The sequence below is a fragment of the Desmodus rotundus genome, chromosome X (assembly GCF_022682495.2).
Source record: "Desmodus rotundus isolate HL8 chromosome X, HLdesRot8A.1, whole genome shotgun sequence".
Taxonomy (NCBI): Eukaryota; Metazoa; Chordata; class Mammalia; order Chiroptera; family Phyllostomidae; genus Desmodus; species Desmodus rotundus.
This window is the reverse complement of record NC_071400.1, coordinates 65,218,229-65,235,052: the sequence shown is the minus strand read 5'-3', so window position 1 is coordinate 65,235,052 and position 16,824 is coordinate 65,218,229. Positions and strand designations below refer to the sequence as shown.

The following is a 16,824-nucleotide window of genomic DNA, read 5'->3' as shown; positions in this document are numbered from 1 at the left end:
TAAGACTGCCTGGATCTAGTCAACTTAATATCTGTGGGACTTTAGGCAAGTTAATTTTTCTGCATTTGCTTCTGTTTCTCTTCTTGGGCGAATGGGGAGATTAATAGTACCCATCCCTATTTCCTCAGAAAACTAAAAATGGAACTGCCCTTTGACCCAGCAATCCCACTGCTGGGATTATACCCTAAGAACCCTGAAACACCAATCCAAAAGAACCTGTGCACCCCAATGTTCATAGCAGCACAACTTACAATAGCCAAGTACTGGAAGCAACCTAAGTGCCCATCAGCAAACGAGTGGATCCAAAAACTATGGTATATTTACACAATGGAATTCTACGTAGCAGAGAGAAAGAAGGAGCTTATACCCTTTGCCACAGCATGGATGGAACTGGAGAGCATTATGCTAAGTGAAATAAGCCAGACGGTGAGGGACAAATACCATATGATCTCACCTTTAACTGGAACATAATAAATAGGAAAAAAAAAAGGAAACAAAATATAACCAGAGACATTGAAGTTAAGAACAATCTAATAATGGACAGGGGGGAGTGGGGAGGGGACAGTAAGGAGAGGGGTTACAGGAACTACTATAAGGGACACATGGACAAAATCAAGGGGGAGGGTGGAGGTGGGGGAGGGAGGGGGCTTTGGCTGGGGTGGGGTGGATGGATGGGGAGAAAAGGCACACAACTGTAATTGAATAACAATAAAAAATTAAAATTAAAAAAATAGTACCCATCCCTTAAGGTTATAGTAATAAATAAATGTAAAGTGCTTTGAATGGTTCCCAGAGTAGAACACTGTCTCAAGAAATGTTAATTAGCATTATTGTTTTTGTGTGATTTTATCCACTCAATGGTAGAGATTCTGTTTCTTCATTTTGCAAGCAAATGAAAAATACCCCTGAGCAACTTCTCTGTGCTAGGCACATAGAATAAGTCTATGACCAAGGTGTGGTGTTCTCTCTCAAAGTTTTCAGTATAATATAGGAAACTCTGCAGACCGACTAGATTGAAACAAGTTCTCCGAAGATATAATACAAGCCAGTTCACAGAGAGGAATCAAGACTAACCATAAAATCCCATATTATCCCTATCCAGGATAGACGCCTGAGACATGACATTGAGTGATCAGTTTGAAGTGTTTCTTTAGGGATCTTAATTGAAGTAGTTATGATGAAAAATGCGTAAACTTTGGGGCCAGACAAACCTGGGTCTGAATCCTGGTTCTATCAGTTATACTAGGTGACCTTAGATAAGTTACATAAGCTCTCTGCACCTCATCTATCAAATAGCTAGTAAAAGTTAACTGCTGTGGAGAATAAATGAGATTATGAATGTAAAAAGATCCAGCCCAGTGACTGACACTTTATATTGGGTCCCTCCTTTTTTCATTGCCAACCAGAAAATCAGTAGGTTTCCCAGACTTTGAAATCAAAAGAAAGCCAAAATTATTCCTGACTACACCATCAAATCATAGGGGACAATATAGAACCCAAGAAAGAATCTCAGGCTCTACCAGGGTCAGACCCAGATTCTAGTCCTCTCCTTTGGTGTCCCCTTCCTACATGCTCCTATTGAGGCACAGCTAAGAGCTTTCTTCCCTATCCCTCCTTCATTCCTGGAATTTGAGTTAAAGAATCAATATAACTTAAAGGTGTCTTATAATTAGGCCTGGAGAAGAACTGACTGTAAGAGTACATCAAGGAATTTCACAAAAGAGTGTCCAGCCAGGCTGATGTAGAGCACCCCAGAAAAGGTAACTTTTACTCCTTATGGTCACCTATGGCAGGTAGGCAGATATTTCAAAGGGAATATGAGTGCTGTGCACCATGCTCCCCACATTACAGGAGCAGACTCCATTCTGGGCATTTTTTTCCTTGAGGGCTTTGCCCAAGCAACTCTTTTCCCTCTAGCCCAAGCCATATATGCCATTTGTGAAAATGTCCCTGCTTTCTCTCAGGAATTTTAACCTATTGTTAGTATAATCTGCCCTTGGTCTTTTAATGAGCAGACCTTAAGTTTTTAATAAGCCTTATAAAAAGAAAGGTTGTAGAACCCAAGAAACAAGTACCTCCAACAACTCTTAGGCAAAGGCACAGCAGTAGCTTGATAGTCTTACCTCCGTTTTGCTCCCTCCAACTGCCCAATGGGCACTGGGATGGCAGGCATAATTTATGCCTTCTCATCTGTTTCAGCACGGTCTGGTCCTACATGTTCTTGTACTTGGGCAGGCCTGCCTCAGACCTCTGAGATGATGGACACAATGTCCCACAAAACTGCCTGACTATCCATATTCTAAAGTGTCCTAGCAATCAGTTTGGTCTGTAACCCACTGCCTGGGGGCAGACTGGATGATGTTTGTGGCATCAAGCCCTTTCTATCAACACCAAACCAGGTTCCTCAAAGAAAGCTGAACAAACAGAAGAGCTTACCATTTCTATAGAAACTTCAGAGGCACCAACTTACCCCAACACCCTGAGAAGCCACTTACCTCCCTGACTGGCTGGTCTTCCTGTTTCCTGTTGTTGATTTCCATTTGTCCCCAGGAAGTTCCTGCAAAGCAAAATTCTGAAAAGTTAGGGAGCTCTGAGCAGTCAGGTATCTAGATGGCCTCAAAATGTGAAGAATTTAGGAACCTGTCCCTGGCCAGGTCCCATACCTGGTTCCTTCTACTCTCCCATGCAGGCTAGAGAAATGTACATGGAGGCTGCCTTTCAGGAGGCCTGTCAGGAGACCTGATGAACTGCTGGGAACATGCAGAGACTGAGAGAGCACTCAGGGACATGGACAGTGTAGTCTAGAAACTCTATGTTTTCCTCCGTTTCTCCACTCCCCTCCCAAACCACGTCAAAAACCAGTTTAGCACGTTTGCTGTTTGTTCTGGCTGTTGCAAAGGAGGTCTTTTTGTTTGTTCTGCCTGGTGAACCTGCTCTTTCCTTTTGACTCTTCCAACATAGAAAGCATCTTCTTGGAAGCCCTGGCCCTTGAGGGGCCTTTGAGGCCTAAAGCTCCTGCTGCAGTAACCCTTTCCTAGAGTGAGATAGATGGAGATCATGCATTCCAGCACACTGCTGTACTGCTGTGATCCTTCCTTCTCCCAGATACACTGGCAGGGGCTGAGATGGGCTTATCCCTCGGGACCCTGAGTGCTGTGCATCATGTTCCTCACATTACAGGAGTAGATTCTTCACTGTGGGCACTTTTTTTCCATTAGGGCTTTGCCAAAGCAATTCTTTGCCCTCTTTATGTGTGCCACTTGTAAAAGTGTCCCAAAGTGTCCCTACCTTCCTATTCTAGCTGCAAACCTAATGCAAATTTGACTTTGACATTCTCCCCACTTTTGCATTCAGCACCCCCTCTCTAGCAACTGGAATGCACAGTTGTTCTAAGCCTCACTGATCTTCCAAATTCCCACTTTCTCCAATGCTATTATTGGATCCATTTAAAGTTTTATTACCTTGGTCCTAGTTAAATAAAAAAATTACTCCCAGGAGGACATACAAAGGATCCAGAGACATATGAAAAGATGCACAGTATCGCTAGCTATCAGAGAGATGCAAATTAAAGCCACAATGAGATACCACTTTACACCAGTCAGAATGGCCATCATAAACAAAACAACAAACAAGTGTTGGAGAGGTTGTGGAGAAAAGGGAACCCTAGTGCACTGTTGGTGGGACTGCAGACTGATGCAACCACTATGGAAAACAGTATGGAATTTCCTCAGAAAACTAAAAATGGAACTGCCTTTTGACCCAGCAATTCCACTGCTGGGATTATACCATAAGAATCCTGAAACACCAATCCAAAAGAACCTATGCACCCCAATGTTCATAGCAGCACAACTTACAATAGCCAAGTACTGGAAGCAACCTAAGTGCCCATCAGCAGATGAGTGGATCCAAAAACTATGGTACATTTACACAATGGAATTCCATGCAGCAGAAAGAAAGAAGGAGCTCCTACCCTTTGCAACAGCATGAATGGAACTGGAAAAAATTATGCTAAGCGAAATAAGCCAGGCGGCGAAAGACAAATACCATATGATCTCATCTTTAACAGGAACCTAATCAACAAAACAAACAAACAAGCAAAATATAACCAAAGACACTGAAATTGAGAACAGGCTTACAGTGACCAGAGGGGAGAGGGGAGGGAATTTCAGGGGAAAAGGGTGAAGGGTTTGTAGGAACAATTATAAAGGATACATGGACAATAATGGGAGTGGGGGTGGAAATGGGAGGGAGGTGGGGAGGGCTGGGGGTTGGGCTGGGGTGTGTGGGAAAGGCAGAAAAGTGTACTTGAACAACAATAACATTTTTAAAAAATACTCCCTTTTGGGATTAAGACACTTAGTGTCAGTCATACTAGCTAAAATACTTAATAGCTGTGTTATTTGAGGGAAGTTGTATCACCTTCCTGAACTTCAGATTCCGATCTGGCAAATAAGGACTTTACTATGTAGCATTGCTTGGTTCCCAGTAGTCAGGATAAAATGGGATGTGCATACATAATGTCTAGCACAGTGCTCAGCACATAGGAGGCTCTGGATGTTAGTTGCCAGAGGAAGGATGAGGTTTCTCAGCTTTTACAGAATCAGAGCAGTCCCTGTCTGTACCTGTCATGTTAGAGCAGCTCTAACCACTTGTTAGATTTCAGACTCTGCCTTGGCGCCCTTGTGAGATGTCCCTGCCCTTATACTTGTTCAGCCACAGTGGGAGCCAGGATTTCCTGTCCATGCCCTGTCTAGCCCTATGGGAAGTGCTCAGTAAATAGCAGTGGCCAAACCAAACAAAGTTGTGTCCCAACTCCCAGCCTCCTTTGCAGATTCCCAGTATCACATTACATTTTTTTCTTGAGCTTAGATTGCTGTAAATTGCCTGCACCCTTTGAACCAAAGAGGCAGTTACGCCATGGCTTATTGCAGATGGTGACTGATTGTAGTGGGAACTTGCTGCCCCTATAGAAGATACACTGCTAAAAGGCATCCTGCCATACTGGACAAAGCCTGGGCTTTGAAATCAGCTTATGGAGAGACAGTGTAGCATGATTAGGAGCTTGGGCCCTGAAGCTAAACTACAAGAATTCAAATGCCACACTTGTTATGTGACCTAAGGCAAAATACACAACTTCTCTTTATCTCATTTTCTCCAGCTATTTAATAGTATGTTTGTGATAATAACATCAACTATTTCTTGATTGCTTTGAGGACTGCATGAGTTGATATATGTGAAGTGTGTAGAACAGTACCTGGTGCACAGAAGACATTCAAATGTTATTGTTCAAATGCTGGCTTTGCCATTTTCTAGAGGTGTGACCTCTCTGAGCCTCAGTTTCCTTAGCTGTAAAGTGGGGATCCTATTATAACACATCATACAATTGTTAAATGAAATGATGTGATAATAAATGGAAAACTGGCATGAAGTATGAGGGATGTAAGTGTGTACTGATTTTAGTTCTCTTAACAACACTAAACAGGAGCCAATTAGCTCTCCAACATCTTCCAGGGGCCAGAAGGAGAAGGAAATCAGCCCTACTTCACACAGCCCTAGTCATATGGGCTGGGGTACCTTAATCCATGCTACAAGATTTCCTCATGTCGGAGGGTGGGGTGTGTTCAGGTGGCAGGGGTAAGAATGGGCACACAGTGGCTCTTAGATGGCCATCCACATGTCCAAAAGCCTAGTGTCTAAGCAGACATGTTCAGCTAGTCTCATAGGCATTAGGAACTGAATATATCCCTCCCTCAGACTGCAAAAGAAAACCTGCATTGCTGCTGCCAACTGATACAACCTGCAAATTTCACCTCTTCCTTTATGGAGTTATTGGCCCTGGGCTGACATATCTGAAACCACCATCTCCTTAACCCCAAACCTCCACCCTGCTTCAGTCCCCTTTTGCTATGGTCTACTTGCAGGTCCTTCTTTTGGCAAACTTTCCCAAGCTAAGCCAATCACTCCCCTTATTTTAAAAGATAATAACTCACACTTACAAGATGATTACGATCTTGCAGTCACTGTTCTAAATGCCTCACACATATTCCATCATTTCATCTTCACAATCAACTTATGAAGTAGGTGCTGTTACCTCCATTTTTAAGTGGGAAAGCATAGGAATTTGAACCTAGGCAGTCTGATTCCAGCATCAGTGCCCTTAAAAAATTATTTTATATTTACTCTCCTATTTCTTTTTTTTAAAGTTTTTAAAAAGATTTTATTTATTTATTGTTAGAGAGGGAAAGGGAGGAAGAAAGAGGGGGGAAGAAACATCAATGTGTGGTTGCCTCTCACAGGGCCCCTACTGGGGACCTGGTCTACAACCCAGGCATGTGCCCTGACTGGGAATTGAATCAGTGATGCTTTGGTTCACAGCCTGGCACTCAGTCCACTGAGCCACACCAGCCAGGACCTCTCCTCTTTCTTTTTAACATTTATTATGGATATTTTCAAGCATACAGAAGTGTTGAACAAGTTTACAATCAACACACACATATCCACCACCTAGATTCTATGATTAATATTTTACCATGTTTCTCTTATCATGTATCTCTCTGTTCACTTCTCTGTCCACCCACCAATCCATCTTAATTTCTTGATGCATTTTAAATTAAGTTACAAACAACTTTATCCCCATAAAAATTGAAAGCTTAAATGTAATGGACAAATTCCTTGAAAGACAAACTACCAAAGCTCATCCAAGAAGAAATACATTACCTAAATGACCCTATATCTATTAAAGAAATTGAATTTGTAATTTAAAAAATCTTTCCACAAAGAAAACTCCAGGCCCAGTTGGCTTCAATGATGAATTCTATTTAACATTTAAGGAAGAAATAATACCAATCCTATACAAACTCTTCCTGAATATGGAAGAGGAGGGAATACCTTCCAGCTCATTTGGTAAGGCCAGCACCTGGATATAAAAACCAGACAAGGATATTACAAGATAACTACAGACTAAAATCCATGATAAACATAGACACAAAAATCTTTAACAAACTATGATCAAATCAAATCTAGTAACACATAAATAGGATAAATGCATTGTGACCAAGTGGGTGATACTAGGCTGGTTCTTGCTTCAAAAATCAATCAATGTAACTCATCATATCAATAGACTAAAAAACAAAAACTACATGATCATCTCAATAGATACAGAAAAAACATTTGAAAAAATCCAACATCCACTCCTGATAAAAGCTAGAAATAAAAGGAAACATCCTCAACCTCATAAAGGGCATCTATGAAAAACCTACAATTAACATATTTAATAGTAAAATATGGGGAACAAAGCAACAATATCCACTCTCACCACTTCTATTATACCTTGTATTGGAGGTCCTAGACAGTGCATTAAGGCCCCTCTCTCCACTATAAAAAGCATATACAGTGGAAAGAAAAATTTGAAATTATTTCCATTTGCAGGTGACATGATTGTCTATGTAGAAAATCTTTAAAAATCTACCAAAAAGCTACTAGAACCAATAAATGACTTCAAAAAGCTTACAGGATACAATGCCAATACAACAAAATGGGATTGTATTTCTATATAATAGTAACAAAGAATTTTAATTGTCATTAAAAAATACTATTTACAATAGCGTCAAAGTCATGAAATCTTAGGGATAAATATAACAAAATATGTGCAACATTTGTATGCTGAAAACTATAAAATAAGTTAGAGCATCAATAGACTTCAAAAACTTCAGCATATATATCATTAAATAAAGTTCCATATTTGTTTATAGTATTTTAAGGCAAAATTTACTTCCAGTGAAATGCAAAAATATTAATTGTGCCTTTGAGGAATTATGATGAATGTATACACCTGTGTAACTCAAACTCTTATCAAGATACAGAATGTTATCATGACCAAACTAATTTCCTTATGACCTTTCCCAGTCAATGTCTGTGCCACCTCCCATAGGCAACCACTGTTTTGAATTAGTTTTCCATATAATAATTGTTTTAGAACAGCCCAAGTGCCCATCAGTAGATGAATGGGCTAAAAAACTGTGGTACCCAATGGAATATTATGCAGCAGAAAGAAAGATCTCCTACCCTTTGTGACAGCATGGTTGGATCTGGAGAACATTATGCAAAGTGAAATAAGCCAGTCGGTGAAAGACAAATACCATGTGATCTCACTTATAATAGGAATCTAATGAACAAAATAAGCTAACAAGCAAAATAGAACCAGAGGCATAGAATCATGGAACAGACTGACAGCTGTAAGAGGGGAGGGGGGAGGGGGGAGGGGGGGAATGGTTGGAAGAACATGAAGGGATTAGTCAAAGAACATATATGCATGACCCAAGGACATGGACAACAGTGTTGGGATTGACTGTGGGAGTGGGGGGCGGGCTGGGTGGAGGGGTGAAAAGGGGAAAAATTGGGACAACTGTAATAGTATAAACAATAAAATATTTAAATTAAAAAAATCACATTATTGCAAATTTTGGCCGTTGAATAAGTTGCTTAAGGTCACTCAGATACCAATTATAGAGTCAGGCTATAAATCCTAGTTCTGTCCATCTTGTGAAGGAAAAGTTATTTTACTCTAACTCTAAAAATGAGGAAACTGCAATCTTGGTGGCTGAGAGTCCTGTGCAAGGTTAATAAGCTACCATATGGTAGACTAGCATTATACAGTTTTAAGAAATTACAATTGTTTTCAAATGATGCACCTCACTTTCTCCTTAGAAAGAGAATAATGAAGCTCACCCATGCAAGAACCAAGTCCTCACCTGCACTGTTGGCTTCCTGTATTTCCAAGCATTGCCAAGTGCCAAGCTGCTGTCCTCAAGGGTGCTGTGCTGGGGATTATGATAGCAAGCTGAACACCTAATGCATTGGTGGTGGTGGCACCGACAGTTGTAGCAGTTTGGCATCATATTTCTCTTTCGCAAAGCAGGGCAGATTTCCCCAGAACAATAAATGCAAGGGTCATGCACTACAGCTCCCTGGACACTGCAAGAGTAAGAGCAGGTCCTGTGGTAATCAAAATCACCACAGTGCAGTGGCTTACAACACACAGATTGTTCTAGACCTTTGCTTGCAAAACATTCTGAGTAAGTAGGAGTTTCTGACTGAAGGGGTGACATGGAATGATATGATTGGTCTATGGCATGATATGGTTGGTCTGTGGAATGATATGATTGGTCCATAGGATGGTGTCTCAATTCCCTGTAGCTGGAGCTCATTGGCTGGAAGTTTTGGTCTGTAGGTTTTGGTCTCTGGGTAAAAGTCTTGTTATTATGAGTGGTTAAACCTGGCAAATGAGAGGTTGATAAGGATTTGCTACTCTCTTCAAAAAACTTTCTTCTGTCTGCAAAGGGCAAGAGGATGGCTTCCTCCCCAGCTTGGCCAGTAGAAGCCTTCAATTCCTTGTTATCTCCTGGGTTGGAAGAGCTTTCCATGACGAGTGCCACATGTGGCTGCGGGTTGTGCTCTGGAGACCATCTCCAATGACCTCCATGGACTCCTTGGTGAACTTTTGTTTTCTCAGACTCTGAAGAGGATGGATCAGATGCTTTCCACCAGGTGTTCAGGTGCATAGAGGACTGGCAAGGCCTCTGGCCAGGGCTTATTTGTCCCTCCAAGCCTGTCCTCGATTCATGGCTCTCAGGAGCTTTGCTGAGGCACTCTGAAGACCTAGCTCTAAGCATCATACTCTTGTTAAAGGTCTTGTCTCTGGGGCTTGGTGGTTTTTTACATGAAGGTAGAAGATGTGAGTTAGAGGCAGGAAGTAGAAGACTTTCTAGGGGCTCCTCACTCTCTTCCACTGGCTCCTTAGTGTCACACAGCTGTGATAAGGGACTCTTGCTTTTATGGAGCTGAGCCTTCCTCCTCTGAATTTCATTACGCAAGTTGGTAGCAAAACGCTCATTCTTCCGCCGGTTTTGGATCGAGCGGCCCCGGGTCCCTCCATTTCGCCTACTGCCCACCTGGCCACACTCCTTGGGCTCATTGTTCCCTTCTTCAGTTGCCTCTGTGGTGCTAGCTACTTTAGTGGTTGAAGAACAGTCCCTGGTTTGTTGAACAAAAGAGCCAGAGGAAGAGGGCTGCTGGCTGGCCAATTCATTACCTGCTCTACTTATTCTGTTTGGGTCCTGGAAACCTATTTCTGGAGGGTGTCCATCAGTTTCTTCCTGGGGGGAGCTGCTTGGGCTCTGGTGCACCGAACCCAAAGGCCTATTATCTACTTGTCTGGTCTTTCTCTCTTTGCTGGGCTGGTCCTGGTTTCCCCCTGCAGGAGGACATGGACTTTTCTTCCCTGTGTGGCTGCTATGCAAAAGGGACAGAGTCCACTCATGCCCATCCTTCCCATTTGGGAGCTCCATCCCCTTGCTACCCCTGGTATCAAGGTGCACATGCTGCAAGTGGGATGCCAGCAGCTGTTCAGGGGCACTATGGCGATGGCCTGTGGGTCCTGTGAGGTGTGAAGGGCTGCCAAAAGAAGAAGTCTTAGCTAGCTCTGCTGAAACCTTGTTGAGTGGGCTGGAATCTATGCTGGACACTTTGTCATATGATTTTTGGAATCCAACAGGTTTGGCTGAGGCCTCTATCAATAGGTGCTCATAGCCCTGCTGGTTGGATTCAGGAGGTTGGTTGAGCTCACAGTTCTGATGGCTCTGATTTGTCATTTGGTCTTGCCCACTGAGGCAGCAGAACCTGTTAGGGTTCCTTGGGCATAGCTCAGTGTCTAAGCTTGGTTTCTCCTTCTGTTGCAAAGAGTCCATAGGCTCAGAAGCCCTCCGCTGCTCTCCATTGTGGGGTTGGCCTCTGGAGGCCTGGAGGCTGTCTCGCCTCACTGGAGGTTGTGGTGGACCCTTGGCAGCTTTGGCAGGCCCTGAGTGGTGGATGTCCTGTGGGAGGGATGACATCTGGGAGCTGGGAGTCAGATGCCCCCCGTTGGTGCGCTGGGTACCTCCTGAAGTCTCAGCCACATTAAGCCTGCCATTAGGGGACTTAGTTAATCCTGGGCCTTGCATGACACAGTCTGCAGAGGCTGGATCCTCTGGCCTGAGGGAAAGGGCACAGTCAGAGGCATTTGAGCTTGCCGAGAAGGAGCTGTAAGCTGAGTCACGCTGGTTGGGGTACATGTTCTGGTCAATGGGCAAGAGGTGACCCTCATAGGTGGCTTGACCTGGTTGTTCCAGGCTCTCCATGCTGCCAATGGAGCTGCTCTTTTCAGTGCTGCAATGCCGGGAGAGTGGACACCACTGCACACACACGTCACTGCAAGACACAGGGCATACTGATTAGTTAGCCAAATTACCAGATCCTTCTCTCACTGTGGCCAGCCCTGCCATGGGAGAAGGCAGGACAACCCAGAGGCACCCATGCCACAAATGAGAATGAGACAAAGCAAGAAATGAAGTAAGGAAAACAGGAAAAGAGATGGACATTGGGACACTACAGTGATATGGTAAAATGGGAAACAAAACAACAATATGAAAGGAGGATGGAGCAACACACCAAAGACTAAAAGTATGAGGAGTCCATCGGGGATTACGTTCTGTTTGACATCAGTGAGTCTAAAATTGCTTCGAATCTGTTACTGTCCCTAGAGAGTCAGCATGGGGTTCTATGCCAGGAGAGGCAATCACAGACTATTACCATTAGAGAGGAGCCTAAAGGGCCGATTCAATTTCAGTCAGCCTATTTTGTAAATCATTGCTTCTGGAATTTGAACATGCATCAGAATCACAAGGAGGGCTTGTCAAAACACAGGCTACTGGGCTTCATCACCAAAGTTTTAGGTCTGGGTGAATCCTGAGAATTTTTACTTCTAACAAGTTGCCAGTTGATACTGTTGCTGTTGGTCCAGGGACTACACTTTTGAGAACTACTAGTATAAAGCGAGTCCCACAAAGGAAGTGATTTTGAGGAGGTAATTTTTCTCAAGATCACCTAATTCTAGCTTGTGGCCCAGACAAAGCTGGAATTTAGGCATCCCCTGTTTATTTTTTTCCTTGATAATAATAATACTGACAATTTATTGAGGACCTACAATGTGCCAAGCACTGTAGGGTGTCTTATTTCAAACTTAGGGCAAGAAATTATTATCTGCACTTTACAACTGAGAAAACTGAAGCTTCAAGAGTCAAGTAAACTGACCACAAAGCTGCTAAAGAAGGAGATCTGGAATTAGAACACAGACCTCTGTAAGTCCAATGTCTTAGCTTTTCTGCTATCTGTTAAATGGGAATATAGTAATATCTGCATCAGAGGGCTGCTTTGTGAGTGAAATTATATAATAAAAGTTGCCCTGGCTGCTGTGGCTCAGTGGATTGAGCACCAGCCTGTGAACCAAGGGGTCGTCGGTTCAATTCCCTGTCAGGGCACATGCCTGGCTTGCAGGCCAGGTCCCCAGTAGGGGCCATACAAGAAGCAACCACACATTGATGTCTCTCTCCCTCTCTTTCTCCCTCCTTTCCCCTCTCTCTAAAAATAAATAAATAAAATCTTTAAAAATAAATAAATAAAAGTAAAGCTCTTGTCATAGCCTGGGTACCTAGCGAAGGTTCAATACGTGGTAGCTGCTCCTCTCTTGATTGCTATTTCCATTGCTATTTTTATCAGCATCCTCTCTACTACTAGTATTGATAGTATAGTGGCACTTGCCTATGATGCTGCCCTCATCCCCCATGTTATGTAAAGACAAACTGGGGAGACCAAGAAAGGGACTAAGACCAGACACGATCTTGAATTTTAAGTATGATTTCTCATACCCAAAGCCAAACTGAGCCAAGTCATGTCAATAACTCCTGATGACTAGAACCTCAGAGGTTGCAGGCTACACTCAGAAAGGCCACAGTTCAGAAAGCCACAGCTGAGCAGTGGCAGGAGCCCATGAAACTCTCAGGTCAGTCTCCCCTAATTCTTGTTCCCTGTGCTGCCCCTTAGCCACTCTGCTCACTTGACCTCTGGGCTGGAATCCTTCAATTCTTTTTTGACAGGGGGATGTGCTGCCCATTCAACCACCCTTCCTGCTGAAAGCAACCACACCCTCACTCCAACAGGAGCCAGGCTCAGAATGTGTTTCTGTGTATTCCTCCAGAAAAAAATTGTCTCTGCCTCTGCCCTGAGCCCATGGCTTCCAATGCCAAGTAAAGCCACCAAGTGGGGGCAAACTTAACCCTTAGTTTCCCTGAGCCGACTCAACAGAAATCCCTTCTTGGAGGGATGATCTTGTTATGGAAGGGAAAAGACAGCTGAGGCCAACAGCTTTGCTGGCTCTGAGCTTGCTGAAATAGTTGTCTGCCTCTTCTTCTGGGCAGTTGTTTCAACAACAGACTACACCACACTCTGCATTGAGATATCCTCACTGCAGGTAGATCCTGTTATTCAGAGAGGTCTCATTCTGAGTGCTTTGGTTCTGTGACACAGCTGATGAACACTGGATGAGATTGTTAGTGAGTCACTGTAGACAGGGAAGGAGCCCTCAGGCCTTCTTTCATTAAGAGATCAAGGAGATGAGGAGGAACCATGGAAAGAGTCTGCAAAAGAGCAGCCAGTGAAGCAGTATGAAAAGCAGGGAAGTGTGGTACCTTTTAAGCCAAGTGAGTTAAATACTTCAAGGAACATTTTCCAGAAGAAATAGGACTGACCCAAAGTCACAGAGTTAGCAGCAGACTAGGTAGGACTAGAACACAGACTGAACTCCCACTCCATTTTCCATTATAGCACTCTGGGCTCTATAACATCTAATTGGTTCTAGAGCAGAGGAGAAGGATTGGCTACATTGTCTACCCTCCAAACCATCTTGAGGGGAGAGTTGTAAACTCACCTTGTGTTGCAGCCGGAATGCCAGGACAAGCTGAAGGCTTCAGAAGGGACATGCATGGTGGTAGCTGCTTCAGGGCATCCCTCTAGCAGCTTGGCCACATGCCATGAGTGCGGCCTACTGACAGGGGTGTTTCTCCTACAGCAAGGAAGGGACAGGAAGTCAGCTTAGGGAACCAGAGCTGAAATCACTTCCTAGGAGGCTTCCGCCCCCACCCCCTCTTTCCCTAAAATGAAGTAGAATATCTTGCAAGGAGCTGGTGTGGGAATCTTAGTGGCCCTCCTCAGCTCCCAGCACTCAAACCTCCTTCATCCCAAGGGTAATTCCTGGAGAAAGAAAATGTTTGCTTCACGCAGCTATTGTGTTCATAGGTGTCTCCCAAACACGTATAGGAATGCCAGACACACAGTAGATGCTCAATAAATATTTGTAGAATAAATGAGTGCTACTGACCAATGAACAGTGAACCTACCCTAAGTTATCTTGGAGGAAAAAAATCAATCTGGACAATCTTCCCATTTTTCTCTAAGAAAGGAATAGGGCAGTGATTGAGAAGTTTGAATAAGTCAACACTGGGCTTCAAATCCTCTAATCTTGGCTTATTCATTTGATAAGCATTTGTGTATGTTTATTGTGTACCATCTTTGTATAGCTCTGGTGATACAGAGATGAATCAAACATAGTCTTTGACCTTGAGAGTTATAGATCAGTGAGAAGGACAGAGTTATTCAAATAAAGAGTGGTAAAGGCCTGAGAGAGTGAAAGATAAGAGGTGAGACACCTGAGTATGCAGGAAAAGAGGTGGCAAGGAGTCCCAACTCCTGCCAGGCAAAATAGAACAGCGTGATGAATAGTGTGTGCTAGCTGACAGAGGAGACTGCTGCTCAGCAGGGTAGGGGTGAATAAAGGGAAACAGGTCTAAGGCCAAGGCCCTGGATGCAACCACAGGGTCTGTCTGGTGTTGAAAGCTGAAGCAACAACTCTGGAACTGACTGGCTTATACAGGACCAATCCCTGTTCTCTGGTATATTTCACATGCATATATGCCACCCTTGGATGTAGGTAAGAACAGTATGGAGAAGAGCACACATGGGGCATGGGTATTGCCAGAAGAAAAAGAAAAGAGTGATGAGAGAGGGACAAAGGGAGGAGGGGGAGAATAAGGAGAGTATGGGGGAAGGAGAGAGGGAGAGGGTGAGAGGGAGAGAAGGAAGAAAGGAAGGAAGGAGAGAGGGAGGCAGAGAGACAGAGAGGAGGAGATGAAAGAAAGAAAGAAAGAAAGAGAGAGAGAGAGAGAGAGAGGGAGGGAGGGAGGGAGGGGAGGGGAGGGGAGGAAAAGAAAGGAAAGAAAGAAAGAAAGAAAGAAAGAAAGAAAGAAAGAAAGAAAGAAAGAAAGAAAGAAAGAAAGAAAGAAAGAAAGAAAAAGAAAGAAAGAAAGAAAGAGAGAGAGAGAGAGAGAGAGAAAGAAAGAAAGTAGGTGTTGGAAGGGAAGGTCAATGATAGAGATAAGAGGGAAAGATGATGCAGAGAAAAACAAATGAGAGAAAGGGAGAAAACTCTGAGAATGATCATAGATAAATACATAGTAGAGAGAATTTGATGATAGAGAGAGATGAATGACAGAGTAAGAGAAACAGATGATAAATAAGTAGATGACAGAGAGGTAAATGAATGATAACTTATTTACTAATTTATACAGTCATTTACTGTGGCAGACTCCATGCTGGATACTGAGGGTGCAGAGTTCACTAAGATAAGGGCCCCCATTTTCAAGAAGCTTGTTATATAGTGGGGTAATTCAGCAGAAACACAGAAAATCCCTGCAGTGCAAGGCTCTAGAGGACTAAGGCCTAAAAACATAGTCCTGACGAGAATGGCCTTGCTGGGAAAAAGATGGGTTGACTGGTAACAGGCTAGACACAGATAAGGAGGTATAAGAGAAAGGGTAGGGGAAGCTGCTTGCCAAAGGTCTGGAACCAGAGTAGACAGGGCAGTAGCAGTGATTCAGGTTTATTGGGGAGGAAAGCCAGGTGAGGCCCCTACTTCTAACCACATTGTTCTATTATGGATTTCAGAGTGCACAGCAGGGAGGCTGAAGGCTCAAGAAGACCTTGGGGGAAGGGTGCCTTCTCCAGAGTCTCATATACAAAACCCTGATGCTAGAAGTCTCTCTAGCTGCTGTACTCAGTGGACATCCATTAACAACTATTTATAAGGCATCTCACCAGAAATACAATGTGCTACTATGGACTTTGTACCAACTTATACATATGATACCTCTGGGCACTAAGCATACAGTGGAGAACAGGGGACTTCTCTTATTTTGGACCCTTCCTCCACATCCAGGATTCCCTAAGTTCTTCTAAGTCCAGGGTTTAAAATGTAAGCAGTCAGCCTTAATACCACCTTCTCCCCAACAGTCAAATTACTCACTGAATTCTTCGGAGTCTTCTTTTATGACATCTCTCTGGCTTGCCTGTCTCTCTCTCTCCATTCTCACTGAGACTGTTCCACATAATCACAATTCTCCTTCACACAACCCAGAACCCACCACCAACACCTCCTGTTCTAGTCCAGGCCATTAACATTTTATGTCTAAACTACTATGACAGTCTGCCAGCCAGTCTCCCCTTGTTCCACCTCCAGTCACTAGTTTTAGATCATATCACGTCAAACATCAACTGAATTGTGGCACTCTCCTACTCAAGAATCTTCACTGGCTCCCAATTTCTTATTCTATCCTATATCAAATGTAAACTGGATCAGACTTTCAAAGGCCTATATAAGCTATCTTTACCCACCCATCCCAATCCCATGTCCCTGCTCCAAACACACTCTTCAACCAGCTTTGTGCCTTTGCTGTTGGTTTTCTAGTAGAATCTAGCACACGCTCTGGAGCTGGACCATCTTGGTTTGAATCTTAGATTTAATACGTATTAGCTCTGTTACTTTAGTTAGGTGACTTCACTTCTCAGAGCTTGAGCTTCCATGGTAGTAAAATGGGGATAATAGTACCTAATTAATGGGGT

At 43.4% G+C, this 16,824-nt stretch overlaps 1 protein-coding gene across 2 annotated transcripts in view; it reads right to left on the bottom strand.

The window, feature by feature from the left end:
- SHROOM4 (shroom family member 4) overlaps positions 1-16,824 on the bottom strand; it is a 229,667-nt gene that overhangs the window by 40,036 nt on the left and 172,807 nt on the right. For both annotated transcript variants that reach the window (XM_045187590.2, XM_045187591.2), the window contains 3 exons: positions 13,799-13,933; positions 8,751-11,244; positions 2,496-2,557 (listed from right to left, as the gene is read on the bottom strand). In XM_045187590.2, the coding sequence (XP_045043525.2) occupies positions 2,496-2,557; positions 8,751-11,244; positions 13,799-13,933 (2,691 nt within the window). The remainder of the gene's footprint in view (positions 1-2,495; positions 2,558-8,750; positions 11,245-13,798; positions 13,934-16,824) is intronic.